We start from the raw sequence: 14,751 nt of genomic DNA on the forward strand, positions 1-14,751 counted from the left end.
TCTGATGGGTCTTCTTTACCAGTCCTGTGCATTTCTTTGTTTCATTGAAAACAGACGTGATGTTTAAACTTCACAACAAATCTCCCAGATTCTGCCCACTATGACTTTTCAAAGCGTACAGGCACGATTCCGAATTCAATGCAAAGTTCGCTTTTGGTTTCTGTTAGCTTTGAGATAAGTGACTCTCAGGTTTAAAATAAAGCGCAGCGATATCTCTCTTAAGCTTCGAGTACACGTGAGGGTTGTGTTTTCTATTCAGCACATCGTGCTGTTGACAAACGCCAGCACAGTACTTGAGCTTTGCAGCCGCTCTGCAGTTGCAGGGATGTTAAGAGATGCTGCTTAATTCAACGTCAGATCAAGTTTGATCAATATTCCCCCGCCGCTCCAATTGGAGGCGCATGTTCAAATCCCCGCCTCACTTCACCACCATCTTTGCCAGTGTGAAATAGTCCGATTTTCCTCTGGCAGAATATTTTATCCTCGCCTGGCTCATAACTGAAGCGTTTTGAACAGAGAGAGAGAGAGGGGGGAGCAGGGAAGGGGGCGAGTGGGATTTACATCCAAAGCGGTGCTCTTGCCTGTTTGAAGTCGGTTTTAAGGAACTGAAATCAGGGAGAAAATGGGACGACCTTTCCTGCAGTATGTCTTTCCGTTACTCAACGTGCTTTTTGGTGTAGCCTTGGGCGCTTTCCCCAGCAATGTCCAAATAGGTAAGCAACTCCTGTCTAGTGCAGAAATGTACATAAGAACTTCACATCGACTGCTGCTGCTAAGATCATGGATCGCGACTTTAATGTGCTCAAAAATAAAGCAAGTCCCTTGTAATTGGTGCTGTTTAAAAGGGATTTGCCTTAATCCTAAAAGAAAGTTAACCTGCTTGAGTTTTATTAAATCACATCTAAGTAAATAAAATGTAACTGAAACGTTCTCATCTTGATGTAAGCGTCTCTCTGTACCGTGCTATCGTCTGAGGCAGCGAGTGAAAAGCGAGGTTTATGCGGCACAAGTCAATGTGATTTTTTTTACTTCTGTACAGGCGGACTGTTCGCAAGAAGTACAGATCAGGAAAATAGCGCCTTTCGGTTCGGGATTTACCTTCACAACACCAACCCTAACATCTCCGAAGCGCCTTTCGCTCTCACTCCACATGTCGACAACCTCGAGTCTTCCAACAGTTTCTCAGTGACCAATGCTTGTGAGTACAGTTGATACAAGCTGTTCCCCCCGCCCCCCGCCATTCTTTATTTTGGTCCAAAGCATTGAAATTAAACAAAATAAAAGTTATCAGCTGTTGCTGCTAACTATGGCAGGGGGAAACTAAATGAAAACCGTTAACTCTAAATTTCCCCAGATATCAACTTCGTGTAGAGTCCAAGCATCTTGTAACATACACGTAGCAATGAAACGAGCTGTTCAGTCCGATATACAGCAGTGATATTAAAAGATGTAGCTTTCTGACTGTGTGTATGACAGGTGTAATGTATCGAATCGATATGGTTTTTATTTCTATTGGTGGAACTTTTATGTCATGCAGACATCGGAAATCTACAGTTCGCTATATTTAGATGAGTTTTTTTCCCCTCGTATCACGGAGTATTATACGTGGAGTATAGTTTGTGCACAATCGGAGCTATGCTGGACTCTACCAGCTGTAGTGCCGATGAAAAATGTCTCGGCTACGTTTGCAGATTGGCTCCGACGCGTCCTCCTTTTTTTTATTTTACAGACTCTGCGGTTGTTGCAAGGTCCTCGCTCATTAGTAAACAGATCTCGAAGCACTTTGTTGCGCTGTCTTTTGAAAATAACCGCTGCCCACACCGCTTCCCACCTTTCCCCCGAACGCGGGGTGGGATGCGATCGGTGCGTGTGTGTCCCCTCCAGGTCAGCAGGAATAATATGTGGGACGGCAGCTGTGTCCCTACTGTCATCTCTTGCTCTGGTCAGACGTGTCTCCCTGCCTGGATGGAAAGACAGGGAGAGATAAAGGCTGACAGGGAGACAGAGAACACTGTCAGTGCAAACCCTAATTGATCTGGTGCAGACTCTCAGCTAAACCTAACCGGCCACTGGCTATCCGTGTCCCATTCATTTCCACTGCCCTCTTGTGTGTCCCACCAATTGGAGATGATTTGTTTCTTTTTGACAGTTCTTTAATTTTCCAGAGCTCGGTCTAGGATATAACAATCCTTTAAGTGACCTTTTTCCTATTTTAATTGGGTCTATCCCGGCTTTTTTTTTAAAGCGCCAAATCGCTTCTGACAGACAATGAAAGGCTGCAATGTGGGGTGTCCTTAATAATGCAAACCCCAAAGTTTTCTCTCGCTCTCTCTCCTTTCATTCTTCAATTTCATTCTGTCACCCTCGTTCTTCCCCCCCCCCCCCCCCCCCGACACTCTTCCCTCGCCTTTACTTCCTGTTTGCCTTCCTTCTGGGGCCATCCCGGCACAAAAGTATATTCTATTCTCGAAAGTCAGATCTGTTTGCAGTAATTAAAGATTCATGGGAGCATGTGCTGTGCATACACTGCGGTAGGACTTAACATTTGAACGAACCAGCCCCATTGACTGTTGAGGTGCAGTTTTAAAGCTCGGAGGATTCATTCGCCAGCAGCTTTTGATTGCTGACTGTTGCTGGCGAAGCTGCTGTGTTTAATGCGCCAATTCGGAAGTTCTCGACATCACTGAACATTTAGCAAGTACCAAAGAATCATGGGGTGTGAAGTGCGTCCGCCCTACTTAAAACAAATGTGTCAAGCTGTTTAGATCATCGCATTGAAAACTTACTTGCAAGCCGCTTTTAAAAAAAAACACACAAAATCTGGCAGAGTTTCGTTGCTCATTCTTCAAATGATTGACATCTCGGTGCTGCCCAACAATGACCTTCTATCCCTCCCTCTGCCTTGTCCTGCTCTTTCCAGTACTGGCGGGTTCATTGTCAGATTCCCAACAGCTGCAGTATTTTGCTTTCTGCACAAATGCACATTCCACACTCTTGATGGGACATAAACCCTAACCATCCCCGGGCCAAAATAAAGCAAGGAGTGCATTCCATCTGATCCCGAATTAGGCCAGTGTTAAGAGCAATGAACAAGATGAAAAACGGTGGGGCGGTTTTTTTTACGGACGATAAATATCTTGCAACTATTGACAAGGGAGTTGGACTGTATGGGTGTCTGGAAAAAAAACTATCCGGCAACCTATCAGGGCAGAGATTGTTCAGCGGTTTATAAATAAATCAACTCAAGCTTGCTTTCTGTTTGTACAATCAGATTTTTTTGTCTCAGAAGTGCAGGTGCTATATCACAGGAAAATATAACATCAAAATTACCGTGATTATCAGAGAATATTATTTCAGTTGGGAGGGAGGGTTAAATGTGTCAAATTGCGTTTAAGTATGTTGTTTAGTACATACAGTAGGATAAATACAACAGCCGGTTAGGGAAACGTTTTATTGCACTGCAACAGGGTCGTCACAATGTCGAGACTGTAAATGACCCCCAGGGCCCCGGGATGTAGGACAACATGCAATCGTTCCCCAGGGTACACTGCGCTGATTTGCAGTTTGAAGGCGAGATTGTACTGCTGTAATGCGAGGAAAGCGAAATCACCTTGACACAAAAATGATCAAAGATCCGGATGACCCAGAACCCAAGCACCCGCAGAAACTCCTGCTGTCTGCTTACAAACCTGTGTACTTGTGTATCCCGTGTGACTTGCTCATTTCCACTGCGTGTTCACAGGCAGAAGAGTCCCTTGAGTGGCATCTGGAGATTTGCAGATGTGCATCTTGCACACATTCTTCAACAGTTTTAACGCAAATAAAAATGTGCAAATGACTGTATCTATCGCACTAAGGCCGAGTATGAAGTTTCTTCAAATCGGAAGCTGCTTCATTTTGCCTCTTTGTCGCTACAGCAGAGACAAAGTTGCTCATCTCTCATTCTGTCACTTAACTAATGGTGTGAAACCTAGTTCCTTCGGCTGTGCAATCGCCTCTCTCATTCTCCTGTGCTTGGTGGGTAAACATTGTGCTGCTGCTTCTTTGACTGGTATTCCTTTCCAACTGCCACGAGCATTTTTCAACAAAATGCATTTATCTGGCGGGAAATTTGTACCTTCAATTTACGGCTGGAGGTGGGGACATCCAACTCACTACATTTATGAAGATGGCCAATTAATTTCCCACATAATTTCTTAACTCTTATCAAATTTTGTAAATGGCTAGCTATTTTCCAATTTCACTTCCCTCTTCGATTACAAGAACATTTAATGGTGCTTGTGATGTATTTCAGTGCTTAATCTGAAATTTTGAAACCCACATCACGTAATGTAGCAAGTCATTAATGGTTAACTGGCAATTTCCTCCTTTTAGCGTTAATTGGATTCATTGTACATGTATTTACTATGTGAGCACATCCTATCACAAAAGCCTAAAAAATTAAAATTCCAGTTCTCGATATTAACAGAAAAGGAAACGTATTTGAAAATCACTGTAGCATAAGCAAAGATGTTTAATTCGCTTATGTAGAGCCTAGTAGGTCTTGTTTTCGCAATCATTACAATTACCCTTCAGCACAAACTGGGCAAAAACACAGCTAATCGATTGTATGACTGCTATAGGACATCATCAATGTGATGAGGCTGAATGAGAAGTGATGGCAAAGAAGACTGATCTTTCTGTCTGCACAAATGCATATTAAGAACTGTTCTAAATTGCAGACCTATTGCTCCTACTCATTGGAGTGAGGTTCATTCATCTTTGTTTAAAAATGGCACCAATTTTGACAGACCTCACTCTTTAAAACGATGCAGTTTAAATTGGTCTTTCTCAATAGTTTTCACTTTGTTTACAACATTTGAATAAACCAGAATTTTTAATGGTGTTTTCAGGGTTCTTTATAATTCCATTGATTTGTGTATAAAACCACACACTAGTCGTCATGCTTTCCTGCATACCTTATCTCTAAAATATTCACATAAGAAGGTAAGCTGTAATTATAGTTTTGAATGATTTGCATGAGCGAATATGTAAGGAATTAAATCCAAACATTTTGTTTTTATCATACTAAGCTATCAGTTTTGATTTTTTAAAAAATCATAAATAAAATTAACCTGTGGCCATCTACTATTGAGCAAACTGGTTAATAATGAAAGGGTGGTGATTTAATGCCCAACTTCTTAAAATGCAAATATTTAATAGCTGTCTGGGGGCAAGAGATGGTATTGTCACTTGACTAGTAATCCAGGTATCCAAGTAATGTTCTGGTCCAAATTTCAAATTCCCTCAAGGCAGATGGTCGAATTTGAATCCAACTTAAAAAATCAGGAGTCAAAGCCCAGGACTATTAACCAATGGAAGGGGGGGGGGGGGTGGGGAGAAGGACCGAGACTGATGGGACACCTAGCATTGACTAAAGTACCAGAAATGACAACAGCAAATGCTGCCCTATCAGCCCTGCAAAGTCATCCTTATTAACATTTGGGAGCTATTACCAAAATAAATGTCAATGACTATGACATAGTCATGGAGGATCATGCTTTACACATAATGTCTCAGACAAGGCCACACTATTTTGAGGTATTTCACACCCAGCAAAGGTGGCAACAGGTGGGAGGGAATTCCCCTAGGAGTTCTCAACATTCATTCTGAACCTCAGGACATCAGGTTCTGCCTGCTGCAATTGCAACTGTCCATTACGGTATCAGTAAGAGTGATTACCACTTGTGGAGATAAAGTCCCATCTTCACGTTGAGAATGCCCTTTATCATTGTGTAGCACCATCACTGTGCCAAATGGGACCAACTTCAACAGATGTAGCAATTCAAGTCTCATCAATCTCCATCCTTAACACATCAGTGCAAAAATAATGCCGAAGCATTTCAACAATCTTCAGCCAACAGTGCCAAGTGGATGATCCATTTTAGCCTTCTCCAGAGGTCCCCATTATCACGAATCCCAGTCTTCAGCCACTTTAATTCTCTTCACATTATATCAAGGAATAGTTGGAAATATTGGATATTGCAAAGACTTTGCACCCTGAGATAATTCTAGCAAATGTTCTGAAGACTGGTGGTTCAGACCCTGCCGCACTCCTAGCCAAGTCATTCCAGAACAACTACAATGCTGGCATCTACCTAACCATGGAAGAAATTGCCCAGGTCTGTCCCGTATGCAAAAAGCAGGGCAAGTTCAATCTGACCAATTCCTGCCACATTAGTCTACTCTCAATCATCAGTAAAGGTATGGATGATGTCTTCAACAATACTATCAAGAAGCACATGTGCAGCAAATTCAGCTCACTGATGCCTAGTTTGGATTGTGCCAGGACCACTCTGTTCCTGTTCATTTCTACCTTGGTCCAAACATGGACAAAAGAGCTGAATTCATAAGGTGAGGTGAGAGTGACAAGCCTTAACATCAAGGCTGCATTTGACAGAGAATGACATCAAGGAGCTGTAGCAACACTGGTGTCAATGGTAATCAGGAAAAGAAATTCAACATTTCAAAAGCCCTTCATCGGGAATGAGGCTGGGAGCCTTGAGGTGGAGAGATAAATGGGAGGGAGGTGGGGCTGGGGGGGGGGGGGGGGGAAGGTAGCTAAGAGTACAATAGGTGGATGAAGGTGGGGTAATGATGATAGGTCCGAGAAGAGGGTCGAGCGGATGGGTGGGAAGGAAGATGGATACATAGAATAGGTCATGAGGGCAGTGCTGAGCTGGAAGATTCGAACTGTGATAAGGTGGGTGGAGGGGAAGTCAGGAAACTGGTGAAATCCACATTGATTCCATGGGGTTGGAGGGTCCTGAGGCAGAAGATGAGGCTTTCTTCCTCCAGGCATCAGTGGTAAGGGAGTGGCGATGGAGGAGGCCCAGGACCTGCATGTCTTGCCAGAATGGGAGAGGGAGTTGAAGTGTTCAGCCACAGGTGGTGGAATTGGTTGGTGCTGGTGTCTCGGAGATGTTTTCTGAAGTGCTTTGCAAGTAGGCATCCAGTCTCCCCAAGGTCGAGGAGACCGCATCGGGAGCAATAGATACAATAAATGACGTGTGGAAGTGCAGGTGAAACTTTGATGGATGTGGAAGGCTCCTTTGGGGCTTTGGACGAAGGTGGGGGAGGAGGTGTGGACGCAGGTTTTGCAATTCCTGTGGTGGCAGGGGAAGGTTCCGGGAGGAGAGGGTGAGTTTTTGGGGGGGGGACGTGGACCTAACAAGGTAACCGCGGAGGGGGTGGTCTTTACAGAAAGTGGATAGGGGTGGGTAGGGAAATACATTCCTGGTGGTGGGGTCCGTTTGTATGTGGTGGAAATGGCGGTGGATGATGTGATGTATACAGAGGTTGGTGTACTGGAAGGTGAGGACCATGGGGGTTCTGTCGTTGTTGTGGTTGGAGGTGTGGGGTTCGAGGGCGGAGATGCGGGAAGCGGATGAGATACACTGGAGGACATCATCAACCACATGGGAGGAGAAATTACGGTCTTTAAAGAAGGAGGCCATCAGGTGTGTTCTGTGGTGGAACTGGCCTCCCTGGGAGCAGACGCAGCTGAGGTGGAAGAACTGGGAGTAAAGGATAGCATTTTTGCAGGAGGGATACTGGGAGGAGGTGTAGTCAAGATAGCAGTGGGAGTCGGTGGACTTGTAGAAAATGTCAGTGTTGATTAGATGGAGAGGTCTAGGAAGAGGAGGGATTAGATTAGATTACTTACAGTGTGGAAACAGGCCCTTTGGCCCAACAAGTCCACACCGTCCTGCCGAAGCGCAACCCACCCATACCCCTACATTTACCCCTTACCTAACACTATGAGCAATTTAGCATGGCCAATTCACCTGACCTGCACATCTTTGGACTGTGGGAGGAAACCCACGCAGACACGGGGAGAACGTGCAAACTCCACACAGTTAGTCGCCTGAGGCGGGAATTGAACCCGGGTCTCTGGTGCTGTGAGGCAGCAGTGCTAACCACTGTGCCATCGTGCCGCCCACTATGTGTCTCAGTTGGTCCAGGTGAATTTAAGGTTGGGGTGGAATTGTTGGTAAAGTGGATGAACTGTTCACCCTCCACATAGCCAATATGAGGCAGGCATAGCTGGGCCCATGCGGGTGCCCATGGCTACCCCTTTCATCTGGAGGAAGTGGGAGGATTCAAAGGAGAAATTATTCAGCCAAACAAATTAGTGTGTCAGTGGAAGGGTACTGATGGGGATGTCGGGAGAGGAAGCAATGGAGGGCTTGGAGGCCCCCTGGTCATGGCGGATGGAGGTGTAGAGAGACATGGCCATGGTGAACCTGAAGCATTGGGGGCCAGGGAAACAAACCAGGGGAAGGTGCCGGGAGGAGAGGGTGAGTTTTTGGGGTGGACCTGACAAGGTAACCGCGGAGGGAATGGTCTTTACAGAAAGTGGATAGGGGTGGGTAGGGCAATACATTCCTGGCGGTGGGGTCCGTTTGTATGTGGTGGAAATGGCGGCAGATGATGTGATGTATACAGAGGTTGGTGTGCTGGAAGGTGAGGACCATGGGGGTTCTGTCTTGGAGGAGGTGGAGGGTGTGGGTGGTGTCCTGAACGAAGGTGGGGAGTCCTGGACCAGGGAGTATAGGACAGTATCGAGGTATGTGGAAGTGAATTTGGTGGGCAGGAGCAGGCTGAGACGACGGGTCAGCCAGGATAATCAGGCTTGTGGGCCTTGGGTAGGAGTCAAAACCTCATCTTCACCATAGACAGTCTATCTTCCGGAATTACACCGGCACCATTCCCCACCTCTTCCTCTGCTACATTGATGACTGCATCGGTGCCACATCGTGCTCCCACGAGGAGCATCAACTTCACCAACACATTCCACCCCGACCTTAAATTCACCTGGACCATCTCAGACACCTCCCCTTCCTGGACCTCCCCATCTCCATCAACAGTGACCAACTCAACACGGACATTTTCTACAAACCCATTTACTCCCATAGCTGTCTGGACTACGCCTCCTCCCACCCTGCCTCCTGCAAAAGTGCTATCCCGTATTCCCAATTCCTCCTCCTCCTCCACTGCATCTGCTCCCAGAAGGAACTGTTCCACCAGAGAACACATCAGATGGCCTCCTTCAAAGACCGCAATTTTCCCCCTCGCATGGTTGATGATGCTCTCCAGTGCATCCCATCCACGTCCCGCACCTTCGTCCTCAAACCCCACCCCTCCAACCACAAAAAGGACAGAAACCCCTTCCCACCGCCGATCCTCACCTTACATCCCACCATCCTCCATTATACATCGGATCATCCTCCACCATTTCCACCATCTACAAATGGACCCCACCACCAGAGATATATTTCCCTCGCCACTCTTATCCACTTTCCATAAAGACCGTTCCCTCCGCTACTACCTTTTCAGGTCCATGCGCCCCCTCACAAACCACCCTCCCCTCCTGGTACCTTCCCTTGCCACCGCTAGAATTGCAAAACCTGCACCCACACCCTGCCCCTCACCTCCGTCCAAGGCCCCAAAGGAGCCTTCCACATCCATCAAAGTTTCACCTGTGCTTCTACACATGTCATTTACTGTATCCGTTGCTCCCAATGCGATTTCCCCTACTTTGGGGAGACAGGGCACCTACTCGCAGAGCGCCTCAGTGAACAAACCAACAACCCCACTGCCCTGTGGCCAAACACTTCAACTCCCCCTCTTGCTCCACCAAGTACATGGAGGTCCTGGGCCTCTTCCATCGCCACTCCCTTTCCATCCAATGCCTGGAGGATCATCCTTGGACCCTCCAACCAAATGGCATCAATGTGGATTTCACCAGATTCCTCATTTCCTCTCCCACTCCTTATCCCATTCCAACCTTCCAGCTCAGCACCGCCCTCATGACCTGTCATACCTGTCCTTCTTCTTTCTCACCTATCCACTCCACCCTCCTCTCTGACCTATCACCTTTACCCCCACCTCCATCTACCTATTGCATTCTCAGCTACCTTCCCCCCCAGCCCCACCCCCTCCCATTTATCTCTCCATCCCCGAGGCTCCCAGTCTCATTTCTGATGAAGGGCTTTTGCCCAAAATGTTTATTTTCCTGCTCCTCGGATGTTGCCTGACCTGCTGTGCTTTTTCCAGCACCACACTCTTGACTCTAATCTTCAGCATTTGCAGTCCTCACCTTTGCCTAGGTAATCAGAGAATACTCACCTCTGGTCAATGTCATACTTGGCACAATGTAAGATGGTTCCGGTTGTTGAAGGACAGTCATCCCAGCTCCAGGACACCTCTGCAGGAGTTCCTCGGTAATGTTCTTGGCCCACCATCTTCAGTTGCTTCATCAATGAACTGATCATATGATCAGAAGTGGGAATGTTTGTTGATGACTCCAGAGTGTTCAGCACCATTTGCAACTCTTCAAATACTGAAGCTGTCTATGTCCAAAAGCAATAAGATCTCAACAGTATCCAGGCTTGGGTTGACAAGTGTCAAGTAACATTTACATCACACAAGTGCCAGACAATGACCATTTCCAACAAGAGAGAATTTATCCATCACCTCTTGACATTCAGTACAATCACCATTATTGAATCCTTGAAATATATCACTGTTCCTTCAATGTCATTGGGTCAAAATCCTAGAATGTCCTCCCTAACAGCATAGTTGGTCTACCTACAGCATATCAACTGCAGCACTTCAAGAAGGCAGCTCATTGCCATCTTCACAAAGGTGACTAGGGATGGACAATAAGTGCTGGGCCAACCAGTGACTCCAATGTCCCATGAATGGATAAAAATAATTGACGAAATCATCACAAAAAGGTATTATTGACTTGTGTTTTTCACTGGTGTATATATAATATTTTCATTCTTGATAAAGGTGAAATTGTGAAAGTTAATCTTCTTCGTTATTAACAAAAGGAAAGTCTGGATAACTATAGTGCCCTGCATATATTACATCTGGGATTTTCCTCTGATTGTCCAGTGGTTTGATAATTATTGCAGTAAAAATTCTTGAGGCACATCAATCGTCATTAAGCTCTGATACTTAATTGTACTAAATGAAAAGTATAAATTATTCAGCTGATTTCTCCAACTCCCACTCGTCCTGGTCAGGAAAATGCATTCGGAGTGAAATGACATCGTTGAAAGTCCCACTCTGTCCAAGCAGCTAGTGCAATGGCAAAGTGTTTGAAAAGTAAGAGCAAAGTAATTAAGAATGTCTCACCTTTTTTTTTACACCTTAAAGCTGTGAGCTGTGGAGTGCTTTCAGAGTAAAATGGTTAAATAGGTGAATCTGAACTTCAGTTGAGGTTGGCAACCTGCAAATTTAGCCTCCAAGGCAGCAATATTCATTTTGTATCACTGTAGTAATGGTGTCTAGCTGACAAACATAAGGAATATTAACTTAATAGCAACCTCTGCTGGAGTTCACACATGCACTTACTGAACTCTTGCACTGAATATAATACTGTCATGTTTTCCAATAACCAGAGTGAAAGGAGGTACTCTTCTCAAACCTAGAAGTGTTTCCACATGGTTCATAAATCCATCCTAATCATGTCAATTCAATATTTTCAAGTAATTATAATCATAAAAGCACTGTGTGTTGTAACAATTCTGATTCAACAGTGTGGGTATATGAGTAAACAGCCAGAGAATCGACTGCTTTACTTTGGTTATGAGTTCTACTTGTATTATTGTAGCCTGATTACTTAGCTTTTGCTGCTTGAAGTGCCAGTTTGCATCTTCCTCCTGTTTCTCTCTCTCCCATCCTGAAGTAAGATGAATTTACCTTATGATATTCTGTATCCATTCATCATATGGTTGGCTGGCTGGAGAACCTTGAACAGGTGCTTGTCCACTTAACAGCTTGGAAGCAATTAATCATATTTTATCATTCATAAATTTTACCTTTTGTCACAGATTGAGCACTTTCATAAATAGTACACATAGGAAATGATCCTTTATTGTCCTAAATGTATTTAAAAACAAAAGTCTAACTTCAATAATTCAAATCTTCTTGGATAATTGCCAATCTTGATAAGGTGATTTCTTTATCAAGATTCTAGTTCTTGAAAATTGAGATGCTGAAAAGTAGGCAAACAGTTTGTTCCAAAGCTGTAGTTCGTGTTTTCATAAATAATAAAATAACCTATTTTAACAAATTACCAATTTTAATTTCAAATTTGTTTTATAGAGTATATGCATGTTTGTACAATTCGACAACAATGGAGCTTCCTACTGACCTTGTGGGTTAATGTAGAGTTTATTTGTGGTGCAGAATATTACAGGCAAGGGAAACTTATGTTTAGATTCTGGTTGACAATCAGTTAGTGCATGCTAGCAGGAAAAACAGTGTGGCACTACAGATAGTTACAATGTCCCCAGAGAAAGGAAGATTATGTAAAATATTTGACCCAGATTTCTTGCTACTCAGTGAATCAGAGTAGAGAGTCCATTCATAAAGATTGATCAGGAGAAGACAAGACCGTGTCTGACAGTGATACCTCTCACACTGTGAATGAATGGTCAAATATCCTGAAGATAATCAATATCTAAGCTCTCTATTGACGACTAGAGATCTTAGGCCAGGTACCCTGGAAGGCTACCATTGCCTAAGAGAACTGAACCTCAGGATGAGTAGCTAGCATTAGTTGAGGAAACAAAATAGCTATTTTGAAATGATTTCTATGGTCCACATATGAATAAATATTGCAGAAGTTTTGCCTCATTGTACCTTCATCGAGCAAAGATGTCATCAGCCTCTGGGTAAATTAAAAAAAAAGTATTAGTGCATCCAGCAATGTGTCCATAAAAAGACTGTTTGTTTGTTTTTGTGCAGTAATTCATCATCCAATGAACTGAGAATGTTTTTTTTTGGGGGGGGGAGGTGGGGGTGGATTTTCTTCAACCTGTTTAATGAATTCTGCTAGTCAAGCTTCTTATAGCTTTCAGAACTGAGCTTAATGGAAATCACACGCATTCATATATTTAGCTTCCTCCAAATTAGTGTCACGTCAATAATTTAAAATATTATACTGTTATTTTTCCAAACTTGAAAACATGTTCTGAATTGAAGATACATTACGCATCATGTATTTAGCCATGAACAGTACAATTTCCTCGTCTAACTTATCAATTGAATCATCAAAGATGATACAGTTGCAACTCAAATAGTAAATAAAAATATATTTTGTTTCAAAAATATTTCTTGTACTGGAAGATTAAAAATGAATTTGAGCTCATTACACCTGTTAGTTTCTATTGATACTTTTACCTCTGCTCATATTTTGACAACATTTTGTGATATTTGGACATTCTTGTTTCTAACATTAAACCTAATCCAGTATATTACCTCTGCTCATATTTTGACAACATTTTGTGATATTTGGACATTCTTGTTTCTAACATTAAACCTAATCCAGTATATTCTTTAATTAAACGTGTGAGGTAACTTAAAGCTCATTTAAAATATGTATATAAAGCATGAAATAAATCATGCTTATGGGCACACAAGCTCCTCCATTATATCCTCAATTTCATTTTTCAAGCACATCACAGCAATGTATTGTATATCAGAAAAGATCAGCAACAAAGACTTGTGATAATACGATATCTTATACCTTTTGAAACATCTCAAAGTGCTTTGCATAAAGTGAAATACTTTTGATGTTTTTAATATTGTCTGAAGTACAGCACTAAAAAATAGTCATCCTGTACTGTAATGGATTGTCATTTTAGATTATGCATTCCAAATTGTCTATGATAATTTAACATTAAAGTGTATCACTTCTTGGTTTGAGAGAATTCAGTGTTAGGATACAGTACATTTCATAAATGGACAGTATTGTTGATCATTTGCAATCTAATTAAGCTTTAAGTTCTAAAATCTGTATTTTTAGTAAAATGTTGCAATGTAAGTTTTATTGATGTTGGATTTGAAGATACTTTTGTGGAAATAAATCTTGATTCAGGTAACAAATTTGTGATTTATATAGACAAAAATTGAAAGCAAATGTTCTTAAAAGCAGGATGGAACATTGCAATTTTATGTTAAAGTCAGGCATTACCTGCATACCTGTATATCATTGCTTAATAATAAAATGTTGAGCACCCCGCTTCATTTGTCTGTAAATATTGATACCATGAAGCAGGCTATCTATGGAAGAAGGTTGATATCCATGCATATGTTTATAGCTTATAGGTATTCGTGTCTACTGTGTGACTAGGTTCCTCTTTTGTTTCAAGTTATTTACCATAATTGGTTGAAATTTTATTAATTCACAAATTTCCTATCAAACCTTTGAATTTATGTATGCTACCTCGGGTTTTTTTTAGGCTATTGTACTTTACATTTTGGAACAAAGAACATTACATCACAGGAACAGGCCCTTCAGCCCTCCAAGCCTGCGCCGATCCAGATTCTCTATCTAAGTCAGCCATCTATTTTCTAAGAATCTGTATCCTTTTGCTCCCTGCCCATTCATGTATCTGTCTGGGTACATCTTAAATGACGCTATCGTTCCTGCCCCTACCACCTCCGCTGGCAGTGCACTCCAAGCACCCACCATCCACTGTGTGAAGATCTTTCTACGTATATCTCCCCTAAACTTTTCCCCTCTCACTTTGAACTCGTGACCCCTAGTATTTGAGTTGTCCACCTGGGTATCCACCCTGTCTACACCTCTAATGATTTTGTAGGCCTCGATCAGATTCCCCCCTCAGCATCCTTCTTTCCAATGAAATAATCCTAATCTAATCAACCTCTCCTCATAGTTAGCACTGTCCA

At 43.1% G+C, this 14,751-nt stretch overlaps 1 protein-coding gene across 7 annotated transcripts in view; it reads left to right on the top strand.

Annotated features, from left to right (window-relative positions):
- Positions 1–350: 350 nt before the first annotated feature.
- The window catches only part of LOC122557318 (glutamate receptor 3), a 342,247-nt gene continuing 327,846 nt past the window's right edge, over positions 351–14,751 (top strand). For 4 of the 7 annotated variants that reach the window (XR_015758634.1, XM_043704894.2, XM_043704897.2 and 1 more), the window contains exons 1-2: positions 352–713; positions 1,040–1,198. Coding sequence is in view for 6 of the 7 variants with exons in the window: in XM_043704894.2 (XP_043560829.2) it covers positions 623–713; positions 1,040–1,198 (250 nt within the window). In the remaining variant the exon portion in view is untranslated. Of the gene's footprint in view, positions 714–1,039; positions 1,199–14,751 lie in introns of all 7 variants that reach the window. The other 3 variants (XM_043704896.2, XM_087991967.1, XM_043704895.2) reach the window with 2 other exon arrangements.

Source organism: Chiloscyllium plagiosum, unplaced genomic scaffold (genome assembly GCF_037043375.1).
Source record: "Chiloscyllium plagiosum isolate Xiang-an unplaced genomic scaffold, Cpla_swu_hap1 HiC_scaffold_11, whole genome shotgun sequence".
Taxonomy (NCBI): domain Eukaryota; kingdom Metazoa; phylum Chordata; class Chondrichthyes; order Orectolobiformes; family Hemiscylliidae; genus Chiloscyllium; species Chiloscyllium plagiosum.